Source organism: Brachycentrus maculatus, unplaced genomic scaffold (assembly GCF_059751285.1).
Source record: "Brachycentrus maculatus isolate JH-2025_06_01 unplaced genomic scaffold, ASM5975128v1 h1tg000202l, whole genome shotgun sequence".
Taxonomy (NCBI): Eukaryota; Metazoa; Arthropoda; class Insecta; order Trichoptera; family Brachycentridae; genus Brachycentrus; species Brachycentrus maculatus.
This window is the reverse complement of record NW_028280953.1, coordinates 1,543,553-1,556,936: the sequence shown is the minus strand read 5'-3', so window position 1 is coordinate 1,556,936 and position 13,384 is coordinate 1,543,553. Positions and strand designations below refer to the sequence as shown.

General features: G+C 36.1%; 1 protein-coding gene across 5 annotated transcripts in view; it reads left to right on the top strand.

The window, feature by feature from the left end:
• Positions 1–13,384, top strand: part of sick (sickie) — a 377,677-nt gene that overhangs the window by 249,254 nt on the left and 115,039 nt on the right. For 4 of the 5 annotated variants that reach the window (XM_088263668.1, XM_088263667.1, XM_088263669.1 and 1 more), the window contains 5 exons: positions 509–568; positions 2,710–2,926; positions 5,256–5,351; positions 8,558–8,705; positions 12,029–12,142. In XM_088263668.1, the coding sequence (XP_088119794.1) occupies positions 509–568; positions 2,710–2,926; positions 5,256–5,351; positions 8,558–8,705; positions 12,029–12,142 (635 nt within the window). The remainder of the gene's footprint in view (positions 1–508; positions 569–2,709; positions 2,927–5,255; positions 5,352–8,557; positions 8,706–12,028; positions 12,143–13,384) is intronic. The other variant, XM_088263666.1, reaches the window with a different exon arrangement.

Genomic DNA, 13,384 nt, shown 5'->3' with positions numbered 1-13,384 from the left:
GTGCATTTACTTATGTGTACTTAGTTTAGTACTCAGTTTCTGAGGTATCTCTACATGAGAGAGTACGGCTATTATCCTTGGCTCTACCCGACCCAGTTTCTCCAGGGTATGCTTGGCTACAATAGTTTAGAGACTAGAAGGAATGTGTATTTGATTACGCATTTTTATCCATTGTTGCGTGGTATGATCGATAATCCTGAAATTATCCGGAACATTGGTCTGTATGTTCCCGATAGTTACCTAAGACAGCGTCGGCATAGATTGTTTCCCATTCCTATACACAGGACCAACCTGCCGATGGTTATGCCTGTAGGAAGAGCTACCGCTGTGTTGAACAATATCTCATCTGTTCCATGTGTCTGAAGGAGTTTTCCGAAGCGGGATTCTTCTACACCTTTAGCTACAGTTCTTGCTTATATATATCCTTTCCATATCCTTTATAATGGACCTCTTCTTATATACATTTTTTAAATGGCGCAAGTGACTCATCCCTTCATGACATTTTCAGATGCACTATGCTAACATGAACCCCGGACAGCATCCTTCCAAAATGGGACCCGGCGGGCAGGTAAGACCTCAACTGATTATCACAGACTCAGCTGGTACTGTATTGACATTTCTGGGTGTAACTCCATTTTATATAATAAAACTATATATAGGGTTTTCCAATAAGAGGTTTCATTTTGAATAGCCCGCTATAAGCAGTCATCTTTTGACATTTGACAAGTAAAAACTATGCGATTAATAAAAATGCAACGATACACGCTTCAACAATGTATTGAAATTGTTAAAATTCACTACAGAAATATTCCAGACTTCCATATTCTTCTTCATCTTTAATGAGATGTCAAAAAATAACACTATATAAATGGTGAAAAATTTGCAATCACAGTTCGCGAAACTAAAGCACTTTTTTTGCCGTCGTGAAGAGCCTTCTCGGCCATCAATTGCCGAGAAGGCTGAAATGGCATAAATACATATCGCTCACTCCTTTCAACAACGTCAAATATCAAAAATCGACAATTTAGAGTTATGCATGTTTTCAGAATGCCCAGAAAATATACTTTATCCCAGCAAAAGCGGTATATTTTTAACTGAATATTTACCCGCTACAGGGCAAAAAGTGTTGTTTTTGCATTTTGAAGAAAAGGTATTGTATAATTATTTTTTTTAATACAGTAAATATTTTTCAAATGGAGAAAAAACATTCAGGTTGTACCTAAAAACATCTGTTGCACAGTAAAAAGTTCAATAAGAGGCTTGATATTTATTTTTAATGCATTTCATTATATTTTTAAACATTAAAAACGAACTCCTGAAAAATCAAGATTTTTGATATATGACGTTGTTGAAAGGAGTGAGCGATGTGTTTTTAAAAGTAAATTCAGCTTAAAGTTTAATAGCGGGTATTTTATTCAGGCCAAAAGCTTTAAAATAACAGGGATTATTCAAACAGCGATTTTAGAGTTTTTTGCCAGTATACCTACGATATGATCATTTAATTCTAAATATCGATATATAACTCTATCTAATCCAAAATTTTTGCACGACCCTGAAGGAATCACTAACACACTGTCCAAAATGTATCTTATACTTTTATAAATCATGACATCAGATTCAATGGATCTGGTATGTCTCGCTAGAGTACTGAAAACCGAAATATCAGATTTTGGTAACCAAAGGGTTAAAGAAAGCGGTGCCAAGTCACCATTGCTGATATACTGGTGACTTTAAAGTCGCTATTAAGCTAATCTGCCTCCGCCTCCATAGTGTAATGGTCAGCGTGCTCGGTTACCGTTCTGGAGGTCCCGGGTTCGATTCCCAGGCGCGGGGATCAAATAAATATAAGTTATTTTTCACTCTAATATTTATTCAATATTACCCTGGACTGGTACCTGAAGCGGAGGGCTGATCACATTTCCTTCCTATATCAACGATCAAGATAACACTGTGTTTATAAAACGCAGTGCCCTATGCACCATTGAGGTGCGGAAGGGTTTGAAGAATTTTGAAGATACATACAAGAGCTCAGTCTCTTTTTTGGAGAGGCACAGCGAATCGAAAACATTAAGTTTGACATATCGCTCACTCCTTTCAAGAACGTCATAAATCAAAAAACTTGATTTTTCAGGAGAACGTTTTTAAAGTTTAAACGTATAACACAATGTTTAAAAAATAAATGTCAAGCCACTTTTTACTTTTTACTGTGCAGCAGATATCTTTAGGTAAAACCTTCAGGTTTTTTCTCCAGTTCAAAAATATTAAGTATATTTAAAAAAAGAATTAAACAATACCTTTTCTTCAAAATGCAAAAACAACATTTTCTGCCCTATAGAGGGTAAATATTAAGTTAAAAATATGCCTCTTTTGCTGAGATATAGTACATTTTCTGGGCATTCCGAAAACACGCACAACTGAAAATTGACGAATTTTGAATTATGACGTTCTTGAAAGGAGTGAGCGATATGTATAAATGTTTAGAAATTGTATTATGTTGTACTTAAAAATGTAACTATATTAAATAAATAAAAAAAATGTTACTAGGCTGCTCTAAGTGAGTGACTGCTTTCTAGGAGAGACTAATTTATAATGCAGCTTGCCAGACTATACGGATATATACAGGGATGTTGTTGTTACCACTGTGTCACCAACGTACCCATATTCATTATTTTATACATTAATTTGACAAAATTTGTCTCTGTTTTCCAGCTCCAATCGCCCGGAAGTGTTTCCTCGCAGTCCTCTAACCGCTCCAGCATTGGGAACCCTAACCATCCCCCCAACGCCATGATGGGGGCCATGCCGCCGGCCAGCGCTAGCAATGGGGCCGGGGGGCGCGTCAAGGGGGTCCCCCAGAGCTTCGGGTACGTCAAGAGGCAAGGGGGCCAAGCCCAGCAGGCTGTCACGAACGGCACCCAGCTCCAAGGTGCGTTATATCATTATTCACATCTTCATCTACATACACTTTAAAAGATACTTTGCGGCACATTTTATAAACTTTATAAAATTAATTATAATTATAAAGACATAGAAAGGAGAGTGAATGCTGGGAACAAAGTGAATGGTGCACTGAAATCAGTTATAAAACCTATCAGCGGAAGCTGAACTGGCAGTGCACAACGGAGTCCTGGTTCCAACTCTCATGTATGGAAGTGAAACATGGAGTTGGCAAAAGAAGGATGAAAGTAGACTGAATGCAGTCGAAATGCGATCTCTCAGAAGAATTCGCGACAAAACGATATATGATAGATGTGCGAAAAGTGAAATAAGGAAGGAATGCAAAGCTGAGATAAGCATTATCGATAAAATTAAGAAAGGTGTGTTGAGATGGTTTGGAAATGTAGAACGAATGAGTGAGGAAAGAACGGTAAAACAAATTTATGAAGCGAATGTTAGCGGGAAAAGAAGCAGAGGAAGACCGAGAAAAACATGGCACGATCAGGTATGCCAAATACTTGAAAGTGGTCAGGTTAGGAGTCGTAACAATCGGCGGGTATGTATGAGGAGATGCATGAACGTGGAAGAGGCGAAGAATGTTTGCAAGGACAGAGTGGTGTGGCACTTTATTCTCTCTGCCTACCCCTGTGGAGAACGGCGTGATGGTTAGTTAGTTAGTTATAAAATTAATTTACTTTGTTTTCACCACTTTTATATTAATACAATTGAACCTACCGGTTTCGACAATACCTTATTAAACAATTACGATTTTTATGGAGTGTGTGGAAGTTTTTGGTGAGAGTATTTTAATGTTTTTAATGTTTTTGATATAAAATAAACCCTGATGATGACAAGGTATTGTCGAAACCGGTAGGTTCAATTGTTTTAATAAAAAAGTGGTGAAAACAATGTTAATTAATTGTATAAAACTTATTTATTTATTTTTTTATTGGAAAACCAACAGAATTTTTACAAAATATAATAAAATTAAAGTAAAATAAAATTCCAATTTCAGGTTTTCACTTAAAAGTAATCTTTAAAAAAAATGTCTTGTACATAAGTATAACCATATTTTATTATAATTTACATTTCTTTACCAAATAATCAAACAGTCAAATAGACATCAACAGTATTTGTCTTAAATTCATTTTGCAACTGGCGGAAATCGAACCTGTGACACCAGTTTGTGTTATATGTTATATGTGACAGGCACCTGCCACGGTGCCTGTCACATATAACATTTTATTATTAAACCATATCCGCTCCCTAGGTGAAGCATATGGAGTCTACAAACTGTCTCCAGGCTTTTCTGTCGGCTGCCAGCTCCCTTGCATCCTCCCAAGTCAGATCCGCGTCTCGAAGTTCTGACAAGAACTGCCGACGAATTGTCAGCAATGGTCGTCCTGGGCGGCGCGAACCTGATGCCTTGTAAAAGAGGCAAGCTTGATTAAGGCTCTCAGGAGGCATGCGGAGTACATGGCCAAGCCAACTGAATCACCTTTTCTTGATGACAGTTGTGACCGAGATTTGATGCGTCCTACGTCTTATCTCTTCATTCCTCACAAAGTCAAACCACCGCACGCCTAAAATTCTCCGCAGACATCTATTCTCAAAGCTTAGTACACGGCTGCTCTGGGCCCTTGTAAGGTGCCATGTTTCACAGCCGTATAAGAAAATAGGAGCAATGCAGGCATTGTATAGGCGGCATTTGGTCTTCACCGAGTACATATAACATTTTAAGTAATGTCAAACATAATATTTGTACTACTACTACTACTACTACCATCACGCCGTTTTCCCGCAGGGGTAGGCAGAGAGGATGGAACGCCACACTCTTCTGTCCTGACATACACTCCTCGCCTCCTTCACATCCATACATCTAGTCATACATGCCCTCCGATTACGCAGACTTTTGACACCGCCAGATTTTAGGTTCTGATTGATCTGATCGTGCCAAGTCTTTTTCGGTCGTCCACGTTCTGTTTTCCCTCTCACATTCGCCATATATATTTTCTTAGTCATTCTCTCGCTGTCCATTCGCTCCACATGTCCATACCACCGCAAAGAGCTCTTTCTAATCTTTTCAATTATTCCTCGTTCAGCCTTACATTCCTTTCTTATATCTTCATTTTTAATTCTGTCATACAATGATTTTCCACACATTCGTCTGAGGGAGCGCATTTCAACAGCATTCACTCTGCTTTCATCCTTTTTTTTCATCCTTCTATTTGTAATAGCATTGTACTATATTCTATATTTTAATTTCCCGTTTGATTACATTAATTGGTTGCGGTCTAACTGGGTTGTGTAATGTATAGGTGGTGGAAGAACGGCCCAAGTGTCCGCTGTACCCAGAACCAAGGTGAAGGTGTCCGGGGGAACGCAAACCTGCACTCAAGATTTACAAATTCACAGTGAGTTTTCCTCCTCTATAGGTTTATTTGTCACTAATATGCTTTGTTAAATTTGTCATTAAAATGATTGTTAAAATCTTACAGTATTTTTGTTGTTGTTGGAACAGCATCCACAATTGAGTGATACATAATCATACACTATTACGCCCTGTTCAATTTGTCACTAATACGCATTGTTCAATTTGTCACTAATACGCATTGTTCAATTTGTCACTAATACGCATTGTTCAATTTGTCACTAATACGCATTGTTCAATTTGTCACTAATACGCATTGTTCAATTTGTCACTAATACGCATTGTTCAATTTGTCACTAATACGCATTGTTCAATTTGTCACTAATACGCATTGTTCAATTTGTCACTAATACGCATTGTTCAATTTGTCACTAATACGCATTGTTCAATTTGTCACTAATATGCATTGTTCAATTTGTCACTAATACGCATTGTTCAATTTGTCACTAATATGCATTGTTTAATTTGTTATCATTACACACACATCCATCAATTTGTCACCATTACGCCATATTCAATATCTTACTCTTAGGCATTGTTAAATTTACCACTTTTACGCATTGCTCAATTTGCAGTATTTACACAATGTTCAATTTGTTACGCATTGTTCAATTTGTTACCATTACACATCCATCAAGTTGGTCACTACTACGCATTATTAAATTTCTTACTCTTAGCATTGTTACTTGTGTCCGACCCATCATGACGTATATGATTGAAAGTAGAGCAGACACCGTTGGCACAAAAAACCCGTTCAGAGTGTCAGAAATGAAGACTCTGAACGGGTTTTTTGTGAAAGGCAAGATCAGGTAAGAGTCTTCGAGATAGAATAAGAAACGCCAGGGCCAGGGAAATATGCGAGATCGAAGATGTCGTTAGGTGGGGAAGGCAACGAAGGAGACAATGGTATGTGCATGTGAGGAGAATGGAACCATCCTGACAAAAACGGGCCACAAGGCCTACACCAAGAAGAAGGCATTGTTAAATTTGTCACTGTTACGCACTGTTCAAATTGTCACATTTATACATTGTTCAATTTACCACTATTAAGCTTTTAAGCCACTATTAATCTGCACTTATGATCATTGTTCAATTTATCACTAATACGCACTGTTCAATTTGTCACTCTAAGGCATTGTTAAATTTGTCACTGTTACGCACTGTTCAAATTGTCACATTTATGCATTGTTCAATTTACCACTATTAAGCTTATAAGCCACTATTAATCTGCACTTATGATCATTGTTCAATTTATCACTAATACGCACTGTTCAATTTGTCACTCTAAGGCATTGTTAAATTTGTCACTGTTACGCACTGTTCAAATTGTCACATTTATGCATTGTTCAATTTACCACTATTAAGCTTATAAGCCACTATTAATCTGCACTTATGATCATTGTTCAATTTATCATTAATACGTACTGTTCAATTTGTCACTCTAAGGCATTGTTAAATTTGTCACTGTTACGCACTGTTCAAATTGTCACATTTATGCATTGTTCAATTTACCACTATTAAGCTTACAAGCCACTATTAATCTGCACTTATGATCATTGTTCAATTTATCACTAATACGCACTGTTCAATTTGTCACTCTAAGGCATTGTTACATTTGTCACTGTTACGCACTGTTCAAATTGTCACATTTATGCATTGTTCAATTTACCACTATTAAGCTTATAAGCCACTATTAATCTGCACTTATGATCATTGTTCAATTTATCACTAATACGCACTGTTCAATTTGTCACTCTAAGGCATTGTTAAATTTGCCATAATTACACATTGTTAAAACTGTCACTATTGCGCATTATTCAATTTGCTTGTAGCACTAAACCAAATGTTGCTGTTGACAACTGAATTTGCCTATGTTCCCTCAACGAATCAATCACAGACAGTTATTGTAGTTGACGTGAAGAGGGGACGGAGGTTTCGAAACTGATTTTTAACAATTCTAAGTGTTCAAGTGGTATACTAACTTCCACCGATGATCAAAATCAGGTATTTTTAATTGTCTATAAGACATTTGGCCTGCCATTTCTTTTAACCCGTGTAACTTCATTTTAGAACTGGCATGATGGTTAGATAATCATATTTTTATCCAAAAATGAAACTAAAAAGTCTAAACCATATTGTATGAAACTGAAAGGAATACACAGGAAAAAAACTCTGGACGGTATTAAATGACAGAATATAATAGAATCTAGAGTGTTAATGTATAAACTTAGATAAAATAACATTGATTATTAGTTAGTTAATCATATTTTTATCCAAAAATGAAACTAAAAAGTCTAAACAAAATTGTATGAAACTGAAAGGAATGCACAGGAAAAAAACTCTGGACGGTATAAACTGACAGAATATAATAGAATCTAGAGTGTTAATGTATAAACTTAGATAAAATAACATTGATTATTGTCAAGTCTGTTTTCCGTAGTTTTCAATAAGGTTTATTTTTCATTCATTCTATATTGGTCATCCGTAACTAACCTAACCACATCTAGGCTAACCTAATCAAAACCTTATCTAACCTTACCCAACCTTTTTTTTTTTGCAAAGGGGGAGAAAATCTTCATAGACACCTGGCAGCCCGTACTGCCAGGTAGTGCCAGATTTTTACTGGCTAAAAACTCCCCCCTCTCGCAGTGGCGTAACCCAACGGATCTCAATGATGAATATACTTCGCTGGGTTGCCGGTCTGTGAGGTATTCTCCCTCGCCTCTTTCGACTTGGGCACTACGGTCTGCCCGGCCCGGTCAGTGACAGGCGTCCCTAAAGCCTTACCCAACCTAACTGTACCTTACCTACACTAACCGCACAGTTCTGTAGATATAATAAAGGAGTGGCCTTTCTCTAAAAGGCCTAACCTAACCTAACCGACTGTCACCTATTGCTGGTGACAGTCCGGCCTCTTTTGAATAAGTTTTCTATGGTTTACTTATCACTAGTGCAAATGCGAAGAGGTTCCTTACAAAGGACATAGCCGACATCCTTCCCATCTTATGTTTAGTAAAATGTAAAATAATAAAGAGTAGAATTAATCCTTTTGTTTGTTATAACCCTTGTACATAATAAGCAAGGATAATAATAGTGTAACTCACCCATATAAAAAAAAAACCTAACCTAACCATACCCTGCCTAACCTGACCGTACAGTTCTGTAGATTTAATGAAGGGATGTTTCCAGAAGGAGGGGGAGGAGTGAAGAGCTTCTCTCTGAGTGGCAGCGCGGCTTCGCAACTATCCCAGTCTGTCCGGGAGAGGCTGATGATGGGGTCCCAGAGTCTACCCAAACCGGGATCACACGACTTCGCCGTACTCTTCCAACATCACAGGTATTCACTCTTCTTTCGACACGAATACAGTAAAACCTCGGTATTACAGGCCTCTGATTGTTTATTTTTATGTATGTACATATTATAGAAATGGATTTTTACATATAATTTTTTATATCTTTATAAAATTAATTAACTTTGTTTTCACCACTTTTTATTAATACAATTTAACCTACCGGTTTCGACAAAACCTTGTCATCATCAGGGTTTATTTTAAATCAAAAACATTAAAAATATTAAAATACTCTCACCAAAAACTTCCACACTCCATAAAAATCATAAAAATTACTTTTATTGTATTGTAATTGTATCAATAAAAAAAGTGGTGAAAACAAAGTTAATTAATTTTAAAAAGATATTATAAAATGTGCCACAAAGTATCTGCGGAAAACATTCAAGAAATATAGTTTTTTATTTCATGTAACAAAAGTTTTACGTGTAAATCTTGCTTTGGCACTTTTCCCATACATTTGACATATCGCTCAATCCTTTCAAGAACGTCATAAATCAAAAATCGTGAATTTTGAGTTGTGCATGTTTTCGGAAAGCCCAGAAAATGTTCTATATCCCAGCAAAAGAGGCATATTTTTAACATAATATTTGCCTGCTACAGGGCAGAAAGTGTTGTTTTTACATTTTGAAGAAAAGGTATTGTTTAATAATTTTTTTAAATAAACTAAATATTTTTCAAATGGAGAAAAAACCTTCAGGTTTTACCTAAAAAGATCTGTTGCACAGTAAAAAGTTCAATAACTGGCTTGATATTTATTTTTAATACATTGTGTTTTATTTTTAAACTTTAAAAACGTTCTCCTGAAAAATCAAGTTTTTTGATTTATGACGTTCTTGAAAGGAGTGGGCGATATACTTGGTTCATTGCTGTCAAGAGAAATTAATATCTGTAAATATAAGAAAGAAATACAATATTTAAGGATATCATTCATTTTATGTATGTGCTATAACAAAAGTCTTTAGTGCAAATATTTCTTTGGCACTTTCCCATAGCATGTGTAAAATTGCCCAGCACCAAACAAGTTAATATATACACTAGATATATACTAAGTCCATTGCTCTCAATAGGAATTAATATCTGAATAAGAATGAAAAACAATATTTAAAATATATCATTTATTTTATGTAAGTGCTATAACAATAGTCCTTAGTGTAAATATATTTGTTCGGCATTATTCCTATAGTATATGTAAAATCGTCCAGTACCAAGACGGTTAATATATACATCAGGCTTGTCAAAATCGCGGCCCACGGGCCGCATACGATTCGCGAGTTTTTTTTTGCGGCCCGCGGTTACTAGAGGTTATATTTTAATTCTTCATTGAAATCATTTTTTTGTACGGGAACATATGATATTTTTCTACAAAATCATTAAGTAGGATCTACTGTACCTCATGTGACTTTGATAATAAATTATTATTTTATTAAAATGTAAAATATCTTCGTTTTAAAATTACTATAAATATTTTATTATAACTTAATTATGATGTCTACCGGTTTCGAAGCTCACCGCTTCTTTATCAAGACTGATTAATACTAATAGTATTAATCAGTCTTGATAAAGGAGCGGTTAGCTTGGAAACCGGTAGACATTATACTTAAGTTATAATAAAATATTTATAGTGATTTAAAACAAAGTTACATTTTAATTATAAAATGGAAAATCACAGAGTTAGTGCTTCAAATATAAATTATAATAAATTATTCACTTAAAGCTGGATAAAAAGGAAAATGAGATTTTTGAGTTTTTTGATCTGGCCTGCCGGCGTACCCAAAATACTTATGCGGTCCTTGGTGCCTTTTGAGTGTGACACCACTGCATTAGACATATACTTGGTTCGTTGCTGTAATGATCTTGCAAGAGTAATATAAAATGGTCCATCATATTATATCCTCGTAGGTAGCTGGCGGTCTTCATTCAAACCAATTGAATTGTCAATTACATTGTGAGTGTCTATTTTTATCAGCCAATCTTCTTAACAATAGTTCCAGCTCAGTGCAGTATGGAACGGTCAGTCCTAACGCTGAGAACTTATCATTTCAAATAAATTTCGCATTAAATTTTGAAAAAAATCCTCCTCTAACCCTTATGCGCTTACCCAATGGTGCATAGGGCACTGCATAGTATTGAGGCAGTGTTATCTTGTTCGGTACTTACATGAAGGCAAGGTGATCACTCCTGCGCTTCAGGGACTAGTCTAGAGTAATGTTAAATAAATATTACAGTGTAAATAATCTGATATTTATTATTTATTTCAAAATAACATGAAAAAATACCAAAGGTGAGATATATTTTTGCATTGTTTTTATGACGGATGATAGTAAACTGAGTGCAGTCGGAATGCAATCTCAGACTAATGTGCGGCAAAATGATGTATGATAGATGCTCGTTGTTCATACTCAACCTGTGTTACCCTGTTTTTAGGTTATGTGTATTATTATTATTCTATAATAATAAACTATAAGAGTTTCTGCTTAATAAAAAGCTTCTTTACATCTCACCAATAGATGTCTCTAGTGAAGTTCTAGTGATTCAATAACAAGGTTTCTAAATTGGTTCATATATATAGAACTTCCAAGAATTTGAGTAGTGTGGTTGTCAATAATGGGTAGAATTGGTGAGTGTTACACGTGTGTAAAGTGATCACTTAAACCAGCCTATGACGGTCGTCAGCCCCGTAAATGCCCAGACTTCCATATTCTTCTTCATCTTTGATGATATGTAAAAATAATATTTAACATTGATATTCTCATTTTAAAAGTCGTAGTTGTAGTTAATACATATCACCGGGAGGGGAAGGTCAAACACCATCCAACAAAGCTACTACTACTACTACCATCACGCCGTTTCCCCGCAGGGGTAGGCAGAGAGGATGGAACGCCACACTCTTCTGTCCTGACATACACTCCTCGCCTCCTTCACATCCATACATCTAGTCATACATGCCCTCCGATTACGCAGACTTTTGACACCGCCAGATTTTAGGTTCTGATTGATCTGATCGTGCCAAGTCTTTTTCGGTCGTCCACGTTCTGTTTTCCCTCTCACATTCGCCACACATATTTTCTTAATCATTCGCTCGTTATCCATTCGCTCCACATGTCCATACCACCGCAAAGAACTCTTCCTAATCTTTTCAATTATTCCTCGTTCAGCCTTACATTCCTTTCTTATATTGTCGTTTTTAATTCTGTCATACAATGATTTTCCACACATTCGTCTGAGGGAGCGCATTTCAACAGCGTTCACTCTGCAACAAAGCTTGATTTGTCATTATAGTTTTAAGATTGAACTCCTTCATTCTTTACAGAGTCACCCCCAGAGGAGGAATGAAGATCAGCGATGGCAGCCTCTCCGACACTCAAACATACTCCGATGTCAAGTCAGACTACGGCAGCCCCTACACATCTTGGCTGAGACACAGGTTCAAAAAAATATTTAATGCTTTTTAACCCTAAATTACTAAGGTATTCTACCAAATAACCTGTAGACGTATTGATCAAACTTACATTCATCCCTTTTATAATCCAGCACCATCAAAGAACTATTTAAAAATTCCTTTATTTATCAAAGTTGTGGGAAATTAAATGAATGTTGTACCCACCTTGATATGTTCTACTCCAATCTTTCAAGCTAAATTGTTGGAAATCTTATAAACCTAAAAAGGTAATTCTATTCCCTGTCCTTTCCTTTCTTCTTTTCCTATCACTGCCATCTCCTTTTCTCTTTATCCCATCCTTGTCTCATGTCTCTTCCTTTATATAGACCTCTATTATGCATAGTTGTGAAGAACTACAATTGGTACTCATGATTTTATTTTTTGTATTCTGATGTATCATATATTGTAACTGTTGTTCTTCCTTTCAATAAAATAAAAAAATAAAATAAAATAAAAAATAAAAAACTTGTTACACAGTATGTGTGAGTTCACATATTCAAAAACTAACTAACCATCACGCCGCTTTCCGCTGGGGTAGGCAGAAAGAAAGAACGCCACACCACTCTGTCTTTGCAAACATTCTTCGCCTCTTCCACGTTCATGCTTCTCCTCATACATACCCGCTGATTGTTACGACTGCTAATCTGACCACTTTCAAGTATTAGGCATACCTGATCATACCATGTTTTTCTCGGTCTTCCTCTGCTCTTTTTTCCACTTACATTCGCCTCATAAATTTGTTTTACCGTTCTTTCCTCACTCATTCGTTCTACATGTCCAAACCATCTCAATACACCTTTCTTAATTCTATCGATAATGCTTATCTCAGCTTTGTATTCCTTCCTTATTTCACTATTCGCACTTCTAGCATTCATCGTTTTGTCGCACATTCTTCGAGAGATCGCATTTCGACTGCATTCAGTCTACTTTCATCCTTCTTTTGCCAACTCCATGTTTCACTTCCATACATTGGAGTTGGAACCAGGACTCCGTTGTGCACTGCCAGTTTAGCTTCCGCTGATAGGTTTTTATTTGCTATAACTGATTTCAGTGCACCGTTCACATATTCATATTAAAAATAATTATATATAAAATATGGTGAGGGTTTTAAGTTATGCTCCGACCAGTCTAATGATGTTGGAATCATAAAACCCGGTCACTGGTCAAATAAAGTAAATGTGGAAAAAGCTATAAAGTTGTTGTTTTATTAAACATATTTGCAGGGCT